Below are 13,423 nucleotides of genomic sequence, written 5' to 3' on the forward strand. Positions count from 1 at the left end.
AACACACCATTGCCTTTCGATGTGTACACTGCAATTTTATAGAGGGATCTATACTAAAGAGCACAAAGTATGTTTCTGAATGTGCCAAGTATCGCATTCGCAAGACTGCCGATTTCTGTCTGGCAACCACATCTTGCAATACCTGCCGCTGTTTAGATGCCTCAATAAATGTTCTGTGCACATCGAAAAGAAAGTGATTAGAAAACATGTGATACACCTTTTATATTCCTGAACCGAATCCGATTATGACAAAGGTCGCAATCGTTCATAGTGTTTGCTCACGGGCTGGTCCAGCCAGCTCCACCCACTCCCATGTATTTCATCGAACTTCCGGTGCAAGATTTGTCACCCATGCCATGAGTGCCGTCAGGCGCATTCCCCGGTGTCCAGTTTGTTCATAGACGTACACAGGGAAGATATATTTCAATATTCTAACCACAATATATTAGACTAGTAATGTTGACTCCATAGACAAAAATCACAGCACTCAATCTTTAACGGTTCTATTTAACAGTTCCTATAGGGGGTTCCAAATGGACCCTGACAGGTCCAACTCTGGGAGTGTACAAATGGACCTGTATGGGTCCATTTCAGGGTAATCTAGTAAGAGTGGTGACCCGCTTTGATCTCGCCGCAAAGCAGGTGCCTATGGGCTATAGTTCCAGACATTGCTCCTATGGCTGGAACTATTCTATTGAGATAGAATGAGCACTTCCACATTACATTGTTATAATGCAAGTCTACGGGAGTGTCATTACTCTCTTACTAGATTACTCTGGTCCATTTGTACACTCCTAGAGTTATGGTGGTCCTTGAAATTCAAAAGTTTAAGAACCACTATCATCGTAATTCAGTGTTCTAAGTTAGTTATTACTTTACTGACTAAAGTACTGCATATGATGACCATTGGAAAGTTAGTTGATTCTAGGATATACATACAGTTGTATGTAAATCTTTGGACAAACCTGAACACATTGCACGCTTAACCCATTAAGACCTGAGGCACACTACAAATGCTTTCTAAACCAGTAGTTTCAAACTTGTTGAACCCCCAGAAGAGTTTAAAAAAGAATTAACACTCAATATTTGAGAACCACTGTTCTAAAAGCTTGTATATACATTTTGATGGGTTAAATCCCATCTTTATTTGAGCTAGAAGAGTTCTGCATGGGGAACACAATTTCAGAGCAAAATTGGAAACATGCGATTTCTGCCAAAAGGTCCCACCAAGTATTAAGTTATCCATTCATTTCAGAAAATTACACATTTTTTGGGGATATTTGTATTAAAACTTTCAAACTCAAGAAACAAGTCCTCTTAAGGCCATAATGTGACAGTGCTGCACATGTCAATAAATATTTATAAAGAAGGAAAAAAAAGAACAGTATGGCTCATTCAGAATGCATTCATTTCAAACCAGTAGCCATATTCAGTATAGTTACACAGTAATAGATTTAACCATAAAAAATGTCAAGGAAAGTTTTACACAGGTCCAGCAGATGAGCATAAATGCTATGTTAAATCTACTTCAAGTCAAGTTCCATCAGTCCCTTGTTCATGTCTATGCCAAATGGAAAAACAGTTAAGTCACTATTAAAAAGGTTCCATTGTGCAAGTTCAGTGCAGTAACAATATTCAACTTTTTCCTTTGCGGTCTCATTCGTTCACCATTAATTATACCAGCTGTGAATTCTTAAAAGCATATTTTGTTCCAAGAACATTGGCTTATAGTATTGTATTGATACTAGGCCAAATACATTTTTCACCTTTCTCCCAAATTAGTCGTCATGCCAATTCTCTCGCAAGACTCACCCCTACTGGTTGGTCTTGGGGAGGGTGTTGTATTGTAAAACAATCAAGTTTCCCCTTTGAAACGCATGATGTCATCAAATGCGTCACACTGAGATGTTTCACTGGGGGAGGGCGGAATACAAATTAAATGGAGCAAGCTGAGGAACAACTTGGGTCTCTGTGGTGATGAGCAGGAACTTTACCCCCCATGATATCCAGATGCCTTCACTTTAGTAAAATGTAATCATTAAAAAGAAACGTGCTAATGCATAATATTTGTTAAAAAGAAACAAGAAAAAAAAACTGACCACTAGTGAGGGGGGAGGTCTGTAGGGAGAGGGGGTGGGAGGGAGTTCGTTGTTCAATCCATTGATTCATTTCAATTAAAAAAAAGGTACTCAGAATCACAAAACCAAAAGGGTCAAAATCATAATTTGGCTTGGCTGAATATCTATACGAATTAATTTAGGCTGTGTTTGGAGGGAAGCTGTGTGGCGAGTGACATTTCTTACTGCACACAATCCTACGAGTGCATGTCATCCGGGAATGGTGAGTGAGAGGAGTAGAATGAAGGCTGTACGTCCTCCTGGTGGCTCAGTGGGGTATAACATCAGCATGAGGAATTAATTGGCCTAACGACTAAATAGGAGAAAAGGAGGTCTATAATTTAACCATGAAGAACATGGTGGTAACTCACTTTGATTTAGTGAACCAAATTTTAGTCTGCTAAGAACACTCGACATAGACAGTGTAAACATGATCATCTTTAGGCTCCAGCCAGGAGGGATTTTCCCATGTAGATGCAGCAATCAGTAAGGAGGGTAAAACACCTGTTAAAAACAAGAGTTTCTTTAATATTCTAGAAAGACGTACAAAATAATGTACATATATATGTGTGCGTATTGTATTTAACTTTGCATGGTCTTATTTACCGGTGTGGGTGGTTGTGTGGTAAATTAAAATAGTCTGCACACTGATAGGTTTGCAAACACTGTTCATTGCAAGAGCATCAACATGTTGATGCTCCTGCAATAAACCAACCACACACACACATGTTGATGCTCCTGCAATAAACCAACCACACACACACACACGCACACGCACGCACACGCACACGCACACGCACACACGCACCCGATTTAACAGAGTGGATGTACAATACATGTTATACTTTTCTAATTGCTTGTGGTAACTTACCTTAACTTTAGTGGTCTTGGGGAATGGGAAGGCCTCATCTCCCAGGTTTGAAGTGAAAGACTCCTTGCTTTGAAATTCCAGGCTGAACCCGTCTATGAGACTGGCAGTGGTGCCTGCTGAAGTGGTGTTGTACCCGCTGTCCACCTGGAGACCAATACATGCCAATTAGTTCATCATACCAGTATCATGCTTCATATCATGAACAAACAGATCAGACTGCCCAGCCAATACGTGGAAAAGCTCAAATAGATCAGCAGGTCCCTCAACCCGGCTTTTACTCGCCTGCATGCTGGAGTCGTAGCGGATGCTGCTTCCCTCGCCCAGAGAGCTCTCTGTGGCAGACAGGTTGACCATACGAGAGCTGGTCAGCAGCACAGAGGCCCCAGCACCTTTCTCCTCCTCTTCCATGATATCCTCCAATCTTCCTTCCATCTCCACCCCCTTAAGTTCCTCCATCTTAACAGCTTCAAGAGGACCAGAGTTGACACTCTCGCTGAACCTCTCTAAGCCCGGAGGTGGCATTGTGGTCCGCGGGAGACCGTAACGCCTTGAGGGAGAAGATGGGTCTAACTCCATGGAGAGGAGAGAGGCAGGTGGCAGCTGTTCCTCTTTCTCCAGATTGTTGTGGAGCCCGGGATTGAGGATTGGGGAGATTATGTGAGGCGAGGCCCAGCATCGCGTCCTGGCCCTGTGTCTGCTGCTGTGCTGCGAGTGGCTGTTGGTATGGAGTGGGTGTGGGGAACAGCTCCGAATGGGTGAACAACCGTCTACATATAAGCTCTTGGTGCAGGAGTTGACGTCCATATCTAGAGGGGTGCCGACATCATCTGGAGTCATAAAGCTCAGCTGCTTCCTCTCCCCTATTAAATGGATGAACGAAGGGAGGGGGTGATACAGTGAGGGATGGTTTAGTTTGAAATTTTTACTATGTCCAAATGTATTTGGCAAAAAGGAAAGAAATAAGTTCTTATTCCTATTGTATTGATCAAAAAAACAATATGATTCACAAGACAAATAGCTAACCTGAACCCATTGGTGTACATGATGATTGTGGACCAATAGGAGACAGAGTAGGGGAAGTGAAACCAGCAGGCGATGACCTATCAGGAAACGCTGGACTGGTGATGCTTCCCATGCTGTAGTTACGGAAACGCCCCTTCTCAATGGGACTGGAGGAGAACTGGCCCTGCAGCAGAGAGAATGAAAATAGATTTACATTTACGTTTTGGAAACGCTGATATCAATGATTTCTGAAATTATGTTCAAGCCAGATAAGTGTATGATTAAAATCATAAAATGAAGACAAAAGTCTAATTGAAAGTCTAATTTCTCAAGATTTAGAACGTCAACAGTGACTGCTTTGGTTGAATTCACTTTGCTTGCAAATTATACTTTTCGTTAATCAGCCAAATGACAGACACCATGTCATTTTATGTTCGGACTTAAAACAACTTTACGCTGTACAGTCAATTCAGTTGAAACAACATCCGCCATTTATGCATTTCTTACACCAGGGGTGGGCAACTGGCGGCCCGGGGGCCACATGCGGCCCCCACCTTCACTTAATGTGGCCCTCAGGTTCATGTCAGAATACTGATATATTGGTTTCAGCTGTTACTATTCCACAATATGCAAACGTGACCCGCTGTTATTACTTCAGTCTAAATTAGTAGATCATTGCTTCAACACAAGTATAATTAAAGGCATTTGAAATTACATAAAAATGTTAATTTTCAGGATTCCAATTCAAAAATAGCAAAAATTCAAGATTTCAATTCGAATATAGCAAAAATAGCCGATCTACAAGCTCAAAACGCGTCGCAGTAATATATGGCCCTAGGGAGTGAGTGTGGAAATATAGTGGCCCTCTCCATCGTCAAAGTTGCCCACCCCTGTCTTACACCAATTCACCTAGACAGGAATTACTTTTGATATGCTTCCACAAAATATGACCTGGGGAATCCCACTAACCGTGGGAAGGGTCTGTGCCCCTATACCACAACACATGGGAGAAGAGAGGAAGGATGAGAGTGCTTCTCCCTCAGAACCGCCGTTGCAGTCGGAGTCCACAGATCTGAGCTCCTGCTCCAGCGGAGGCCTCTGTAACCCAGAAAGGCCTCTTTCAGGGCTCGGCGGTACGGAGGTGTCGGAACCACTGCTGAGGTCAGCCTGTCCGTCCAGGAAGAGTTTCCGTCGGAGAGAGGAGGAGCTGAGGCTTTCCTGAACAGCCTCACATGGCTCGTCACAGCGGTAGTAGTACTCTCCTAAAAAAGGTAGGAAAGATGGATATTCAGGCAACATGTTGTTTGTTTTGATCTCTTAACGGTGAGAAACAAGTGCGACATTTACAAGTGGACTTTATTGTTTTTTTGTGGAAGCATACCTAGTATTTTTTCCAAATCAAAATCCACAGGTAATGAAAGTGTCGTCTGACAGGAAACTGGACAAACAGAAAGAAGCAGGTCATTTCCCAGTTGAGCAAAAAGCAGAGAATCCTATTCCACTATATAAATAGTGTAAGTCATGTCCCCTCTCAATGAATATACTGTACCTACCAGTCAGTTTTTCAGGCTCCGCAGTAATCATTGGAGACATGGAACTCATTGGAGACATGGAACCTAAAAGGAGAAATACATAGGAAGGGGAATTGGTAAATTGCAAACATGTCAACATGTACAACACCAACACACGGCAAGGCAAGCAAAAGATGTGAAAATGTCACAAATATGAAACGTCACCAATGAATAGCACAATAATATGAACAGAGGATAATGGGATATGTATTTAATAATGTAATGGGGCTACTTACATGTTTGAATTGGAGTGGTTTTGCGCATGGCTGGGGCAGCCCATGGGGATGGCACTATGCCTCCTTTAATAAAAAACTTTGAGAGCAGATAAAATACAGTTACACTCATTGATTTAGTCAAGTGAAATTAATCAAATGTATTTCTGTCTTTGTCAGCATACCTGTTCAATAGCATTCTGCCGCTTCTCCTCAATATCATGATCCAATCTACATGTTAAAAGGAAAATAAGATGGTTCTATAAATTATAAAATAACATTAGCATATTTACGTTGCTGTCGGGAGGAAACCACCTAACTCCATTTGAGTTTTTATTTTATTTTTCTTTATAATTTTTATCCCACGATTTTGCAACCCATTTTTTTCACCCAGTGTCAATTATCTAATGTAATCCTGGGCACTACACTTCCTCTGCCATCCTGGGGGGGGCAGCGGACTGACCTCATGCTTCCTTCTATGCATGAGGAGTCCAAGCTGCTTCTTTTCACCTGAGAGGGGGGTGTTTCCCTGGCCGGACGTAGCGCATGGATCAATGAACACGTTATTCCGTCCATTTGAGGTTTTTGCACAGCTTTGCGTTTGTGTGCATGAGCACGGAGTGTGATTGAGGGGAGAAAGCCACTCCTATGCACAGCTTTGTGTGTATGAGTGCGGAATGTGATCAGCTGATTGGCTGAGCACGGAATGTGATGTGTGATGATGTACGATAAGAGCGCCCCTCACATCACACAAGTGTGATTTTGTTTTGCATAAATCAGTGCTATTGAACACCCTTTATGTCCAAACTGTCTGCTAGCAAATCCAGCACCTCTCCCCCTCTCATGCAAGTCATTGACAATCACAATATATAAAGTCATAACACCAACTTTGATGAGGCAGTATTGCTTTGTTTTCAAAATATATGGTTTTCTTAAATTCCTGAAAAATGAACATTTTGGAGTTAGGTGGTTTCTTCCCGACAGCAGATAATGGTACATTTACTGTATATAGCACCTTTACAGCTGTTAAACCAAAGGACTACTCAAGGTTAATACATATTCCCTCTGAAGTCGGAGAGAAAATAGGGATGCACGTTTTTTTTAACAGATATCGAAAACGTCCTGCTTCTCAAGAAGACCGATACTGATACTAATAACTGATAATAAATATACTGTATTTGACAGTCAGGACATCTGGGGATGCAGGAGTGTCAGAAGCAAAAGCTAAAAAGGTTTAGCCAGAAGGAGCTTGTGCTGCGCTTCCCATTATGTCTTACTGTTTGTTGTTGCAAGACAGACCTACCGTGTCTGGCTGAGGTATAGGTTCTGTCGCTGGATGTCCTCTTGGTCTATGTGTACTGGCAGCAGGCTGGACATCTCATCGATAGACCAATTAAACTTAGTTGGAGACTGAAACGGCGGCAGTGATAAAAGGTGAGACACCAGATATGTTACATTGGGTGGGTAAATTTTGATTGCTTCAGTTGATGTTGCACAACTGTTTTATACTCTTACTGTACATTATACATTTACTAACTGTATTATTAATGGTATTTTCATTGATTCCTAGAAGTTCTCAAACCTTTTAATTTCAAAGACCCCCATTACTCTGAGAGGGTCCATTTGTACACTCTCAGAGTTACAGACCTGTAAGGGGTCCATTTGGAACCTCAAAGCCTGGACCCCACTTTGAGAACCAAAGTGTCCTAGATTTGCTTAAATTACACACTGGTCGGTACTCGGTATCGACCGATATGCATTATGCACGTTTATGGGTATCGGAAGGAATCAGTACCAGGAATGGAAAATAAAATGGTATCTATCACACTTACAGATTTTGAAGGCTTGACTTTGAATATGGAAGGACTGGGGACCAGGGACTCGTGGAGATGGTGGTAGTCATTTGGACTCTCGAAAGGGTTCCGAAGAGAAGGCCTCCCTGGAGTCTCAGGTGTGATCTGGATCTCAAAACGGTCCATCTCAGCTAGGGAAAAAAACAACAACCACAGGCCGTTACACACCGGGACCAAGAAGACAGTGGTAGAAGTGTGGTATAATAATGAATTGCATTTTTATAGCGCTTTTACAAGTGCTCAAAGCGCTTTACAATGGTTCATTCATTCATACATTGGGAGGTGAAGCGGCGAACAGTCAACGCCAGCGTCCTCACTTCCCACATTCACACACCAATGGTGGCAAGCTAACACCGACCAACTCATTAGAGGCAATGTAGGGTTCAGTGTCTTGCCCAAGGACACTTCGACATGTGGACAGGAGGTGCCAGGATTCGAACCGCCGACCCAGGGATCATTGGACGACCTGCTCTACCTCCTGAGCCACAGCCACCCCAATCTTTGTTTTCCAACGCTCCGTTCTCAAGATGTGGGAACAGCATTGATTGATTGAATACTTTTAACAGTTTGCAGATTGTACTACAAAAGGATAATATAACATAATTAGTTGACAAAGGATAATAGAAAAGGATAATAATAATATATAACACAAAAGCCCCATTGGGCTAGTTTCCATTGTGGTCCTGTGCATTGAACGCACTACATTGACTACAAAAATCGCACGGGAAAAGAATAATCTCACCCACTGACTGATGTGACGAATACAACTGATTTCGATTCAAATAAAACTGTAATCAAGTGTAATGCTTTATCAGTGTGTCGTCCACATTTCACAGTAACAGCATTTGAGCTGTGCTTTCATGTGAAATGTACCCATTCTGCAAACTGTTAATATTTCATATCCTCCTTGCTAACTCCCCGCACCGTTCAACAACGTGACGTGCACCGATAGCAGCAGCCATGACGTTAACGGTTTAACGTAGTTAATTTGTCTAATAGTGTTGATGTCTAGGATATATTACTGTCTTTAAATGTCCCTATAAATTGAATACATAGCACCACAATGGAAACGAGCCCTGCTGACCTCAGGGATTTTTGTTTTCGTGTTATTATCCTTTTAACATCTTTGTATAATCGTACCACTGTACTATTTGTAAAACTGTTATCAAATCAAACAATCAATGTCTTGCACTTACTTTTGTAGAAAACGAATCCCCAAAGCCCTCAAAACACGACGACGAAGACAACAGCAACCAGCTATAGTAACTAATAAGTTTCTGTTTCAAACGTTTATTTCAATTCCCCACACAACGCTCTGAGCCAATCAGGAGCCAATAGACATTCAACTGGAAGTGAATGGGAACGGGAACCAATAGGAGCACTTGTGCCTCACTTCCTTTCCACACCCGGCGACTACAAATTTCACGCCCCCAAATGAGACAGCGGCCCCACTTCTGGTCCGCTCGAACGGTGTACTGCAGCCATAGATATAAGAAAGCCTTTATGTCTATGACTGCAGCTGTCAGAATAAGTCACTGTCGGGGATTTTTTTTGTCCAACGGCTGATTCGGTCTGGTTTATTAGTCAGGCTAATCCCTGATAGGCATCAAAAGGCTACACACACCCACACACACACACACACACACACACACACAGACACTACACTTGACTTTCTGCACTTCATCTTTCACATTTTTTGCAACGGAAATCATAACAACACATGTCACATAGCCATAGCACAACATTAATAATACAAAATAAGAATAAAGTGGCCAATTATTACTGCGAGCCTGTACAGTTTCTGATAATCTTTTAACAAAGTGTTCTCTTCAGTTCCGGGGGTCCGGCTAGGGGTCCGGCACATATACTCTATGGTCCGGCACCGCTAGTCAATATGCTGTTATTTTGAAGTTAGCCAAGCGGAAGTCACATGTGTATGTATTTTGACTCAGCTGCCGACGCCGATTTTATTTTGCACACAATTAAGCTAGCTCTGCATCTCTGTGAGACTCTGAAACCCAATGTGTCTCATATTATACTGCTGTTGATTCATGCAAGCGACTGACGAATCATACAATGTCTATAGGTCAATCGTAGTGATCTTGGTGAAGGCTTGAAGTCATTAATTTCATAACATTGGCCCGCTTAGTGCGTTAAGGAGGACCCATCCATCAGTCTGGGACGTTAGCTGAATCAGAGCATCGTAACCATGGCGAGTGCAGGAGCAAACCCAAACATGAACGCAGTCCGGGAGACAATGGACGGTAAATACAATGATAACAAACAATACACGCAGATATAATTTGATTCATTCATGTGGTCTAAACCGTTCACTCGTTTAACACTTTAATTCGACCATGATGCAGTTCACTGATTCAATTTAGCAACATGGGTCCCAGTGCAGTGAATTCATAACAAGGCTAATTCAGAACTATTCTATTCTAATTTCTGCTTAATGTCATAAAGAATAACAAATATTCTACATTTCCATTTGTGGTGTCATGTAGTCAGGGAGGCTAACATCAGTGAATGTACACAGTACATCCAAATTAATCACTTAAAAGGGTGAATTGGTAAGCTGGACCTGAGGTGTCTGTCTCTGCTCAGACGTGTTGTGAACTTGTAGATCTGTTCCCCCCAGAATATGGATGCTGGGGTAGCTCTTAGACTATATGTCTGTGATCATTCATATACTTCGTGCCAACTGTATGTAACAACAGGAGACATTCTAGGACTAGGACTCTGATCCATAGATGCTGGGGTAACGTTTACCCACACCCACAACACCAGAGGGAGTTCAACTAACCATGTGCAACCCAGATTCGGTACAAACAATGGACTAAATTCCTCCTTCCTTCCTATGCCACCAAAATGTGGAACGCCCTGTCGCCCTAACAACAGTCATTAAGACATGCGAATCCCTTGACTCCTTCAAAACTGCTCTCAAAGGGCACCTACGGACGGCTGCCATTCGAAACTGGCCCCCGTAAAATCTGAATCCCCCCACTCACCCCTTTTCACACTCACTGGACTCACTATGATGATTTCCTGTTTTTGGCTATATAGAAGTGTATATTCGTACATCTCTAAATGTTTTGGTGAATTGAAAATAGTGGGCCCTATTGTAAACAAGTGTAATGCTTTATGGTGTCGTGATGTCGTCCACTCAGTTAACAGTTTTTGTATTGAGTTGTACTTGAAATGTACTGTAATTCTGCAAACTGTTAATCAATCAATCAATCATGGCATGGCATGGGTGCACTCTTGAGTTACAAATGGTGTGTGCACTGTGCACCATTTTGTGCACTCTTCGTCTTGAGTTACAAATGGATAGTTGGATACAATTAAGGATTTTTACTGTGTACGGTGCTGCGACATCATCTGTGTATCGGTGCCAAGTTGCCAACGTTTCACCTCTTGTTTTCCAACAGTGTTGTTGGAGATCTCAAGGCTGCTGAACACGGGCTTGGATATGGAGTCTCTGTCCATCTGTGTGCGACTGTGTGAGCAGGGTATCAATCCAGAGGCCCTATCGTCCGTCATCAAAGAACTCCGCAAAGCCTCAGAATCGCTCAAGGTAAGAAGGAACAGAGTTTTAGTGTCAACTGTTTCCCCTTAACCCATTTTGACGTCGAAATGAAAAAAATGTCTTTTTAAAATGTATTTTTTTCTGAAAAACCTCACGTTTCTAGTGGTTCTCAATATTTCATGTCAAGGACCCCAAAAATTATATGTAAATATGCCGCCGACCCCCATCTGAAAATATGTTGTTCCAGGGACCCTCCAGAAGCAAAGATTTGAGTTAAAAACTGAAACTCTGAAAGAATATAATCAAAGATTTGAGGCACATTTTCACGATTTTTCAAAAATAGCAGACCTACAAGTTCATAGCGCGGCACTCGGTGCCGCGCTATGAGCTTGTAGATCTGCTATTTTTCAATAGCTAAAGTATAACATAATGCTTAAAACACCAACAGGGGTTCCCGCCCAAAATGGGTTAAGCTAGACACATACGCTCCACACGGTGATCACCCTCTCACCTTGGTGGTTGGAAAACTACAACATGACATCACGTCACTGAGCCGTGGTGATAAACTACAACATGACATCACGTCACTGAGCCGTGGTGATACAATTTTCACCACTCACCCGGCCAACACATCTCACTCTGTTTTTACTCTCCAAAAAGAAAATCACCCCTGGGAGAGACTTCCTGATAAATTCATCACGGCAGGTCGAGGGTTGGAGACACTCGCTACGCTCGTGTCTCACCACGCCTCTTATAAAATACACGATAACCTCACACCTCTTGTGGCTTATTACTTTAAAAAATCACACCTGTGTGAAGTGAGGGGTGCTCTAATCATCGTACATCATCATCAAGAATGGTGGTCCCTACCGACATACATATGCCGATTTGCTCAGACACATGACGTAAATTCTCCGTTCATTGTCAAGGTAAAGTTAGCTTAAGTTGTGGCAAATCTGGGGAAAATGCTTACCACTAGCTTTCTTCACAGATGTGTTCATAAAGGTGTCTACTATCACAGAAAAAATTGTTCCAACCCAACTCCCTTGGGAAACGTTGTGACAGCTGCTGAAAGTTGGGGTACCATTATCAACCAATATAAGGCAAAACATTCCAAATTTCATTATACTTTAAGTAGCATGTGACATGTCAAACTAGGGGGTTTTCATGATTCTGAATCCATTCAAAGCATTAGTTTTGCATGAAAATACTCCTTGGGCTAAATTCGGCCATAGCCACTTGCCCAAATGTGCCCAAATGTGCTGACCTCATCACATTTGTGAAGACGGCTATGGGCATTTTTAGGCAAAGGAGTGTTTTTTGTGCAAAACTAATGCTAAAACTAATGGCTTGTCATGACCATACCATAAGCATCTTAGTTGCAATTATACTAATGTTTATAGGCCTACACTACAGCCTCATGTGCTGTATCTATTGCTACAGCATGACGTGACCAAAAGCGTACTTTTTTATACAATATTTTATTATTTTCCAGGTTTCTGAAAATTGCACCAACTGAAGAATCTACCTAAACCAGTACGGTTTGGCTTATTAAATGGAATCTGTTCCGGTTCCTGAGTTGAAGGCTCTCTACTCCAATCAATCTGTTCTTGTTCCTGAGTGAAGAGCTCTCTTCAATCAATTTGTTCCGGTTCTCGCTTGGAAAGCTCTCCAAATCAATCTGTTCGGTTCCTCAGTGGAAGACTGATGTTTCATTGAGAATTGTATTTAGTTTTTTTTTGCTAAGAATAATGTGTTTTTTCAACTTTGTACATGTGCCACTCTGCCGCCTCTGTCATGAAGTCAGTGAAATGAACCTAAATTAAAGGTGTTACAATGAATGGCCACCAGATGGCGTCATCTATCTTCATTTTAATCCACCAGGTACAGTAGGTACCACTCATACAGTCAACCACTAGATTATTTACTGTTTGGTACCATGACATAGCAATGCAAATTTTAAAGAAACTCCAAAAATACTTAAATGAAAGGTTTATTTTTTTTAGACTCAAAGCTAATAAATAGTTTGCATAGTAGAGGTGACTGCTTTCCCCTCATCTATTTCTTTGTATTGTCCTGCATGAGTATATTGGTAGTGTAGCAAAGTTCATTGTCATTTCACTGCATGGCTTTTTGCATTGGTATTCCTTTAATGTAATTAGTGATAATATAGATTAGAAGGAAAAACAACACTGATATGATGAGATCAATAGAGTACCTGGACTAGGGTGGCTGTATTGACCACTTAAAGCACATTTTGGGCGGGAA

At 41.8% G+C, this 13,423-nt stretch overlaps 2 protein-coding genes across 2 annotated transcripts; one reads left to right on the forward strand and one right to left on the reverse strand.

The window, feature by feature from the left end:
• Nucleotides 1-1,141: 1,141 nt before the first annotated feature.
• On the reverse strand, nucleotides 1,142-8,983 carry bora (bora aurora kinase A activator). The gene is made up of 12 exons (XM_079512531.1): nucleotides 8,823-8,983; nucleotides 7,606-7,757; nucleotides 7,077-7,183; nucleotides 5,959-6,004; nucleotides 5,798-5,873; nucleotides 5,544-5,606; nucleotides 5,372-5,428; nucleotides 4,960-5,252; nucleotides 4,012-4,174; nucleotides 3,271-3,848; nucleotides 2,989-3,132; nucleotides 1,142-2,621 (listed from the first exon to the last, which is right to left on the reverse strand). Exons 2-12 carry the CDS (start codon nucleotides 7,750-7,752, stop codon nucleotides 2,601-2,603), a joined length of 1,695 nt encoding a protein of 564 aa, XP_079368657.1. The 5' UTR covers nucleotides 7,753-7,757; nucleotides 8,823-8,983; the 3' UTR covers nucleotides 1,142-2,600.
• A 547-nt stretch (nucleotides 8,984-9,530) lies between these two features.
• Nucleotides 9,531-13,002, forward strand: mzt1 (mitotic spindle organizing protein 1). The gene is made up of 3 exons (XM_079512375.1): nucleotides 9,531-9,890; nucleotides 11,058-11,203; nucleotides 12,651-13,002. Exons 1-3 carry the CDS (start codon nucleotides 9,836-9,838, stop codon nucleotides 12,672-12,674), a joined length of 225 nt encoding a protein of 74 aa, XP_079368501.1. The 5' UTR covers nucleotides 9,531-9,835; the 3' UTR covers nucleotides 12,675-13,002.
• The last annotated feature ends 421 nt before the right edge of the window (nucleotides 13,003-13,423 follow it).

The sequence above is a fragment of the Electrona antarctica genome, assembly GCF_951216825.1.
Source record: "Electrona antarctica genome assembly, chromosome: 10".
In the NCBI taxonomy this organism is placed as follows: Eukaryota; Metazoa; Chordata; class Actinopteri; order Myctophiformes; family Myctophidae; genus Electrona; species Electrona antarctica.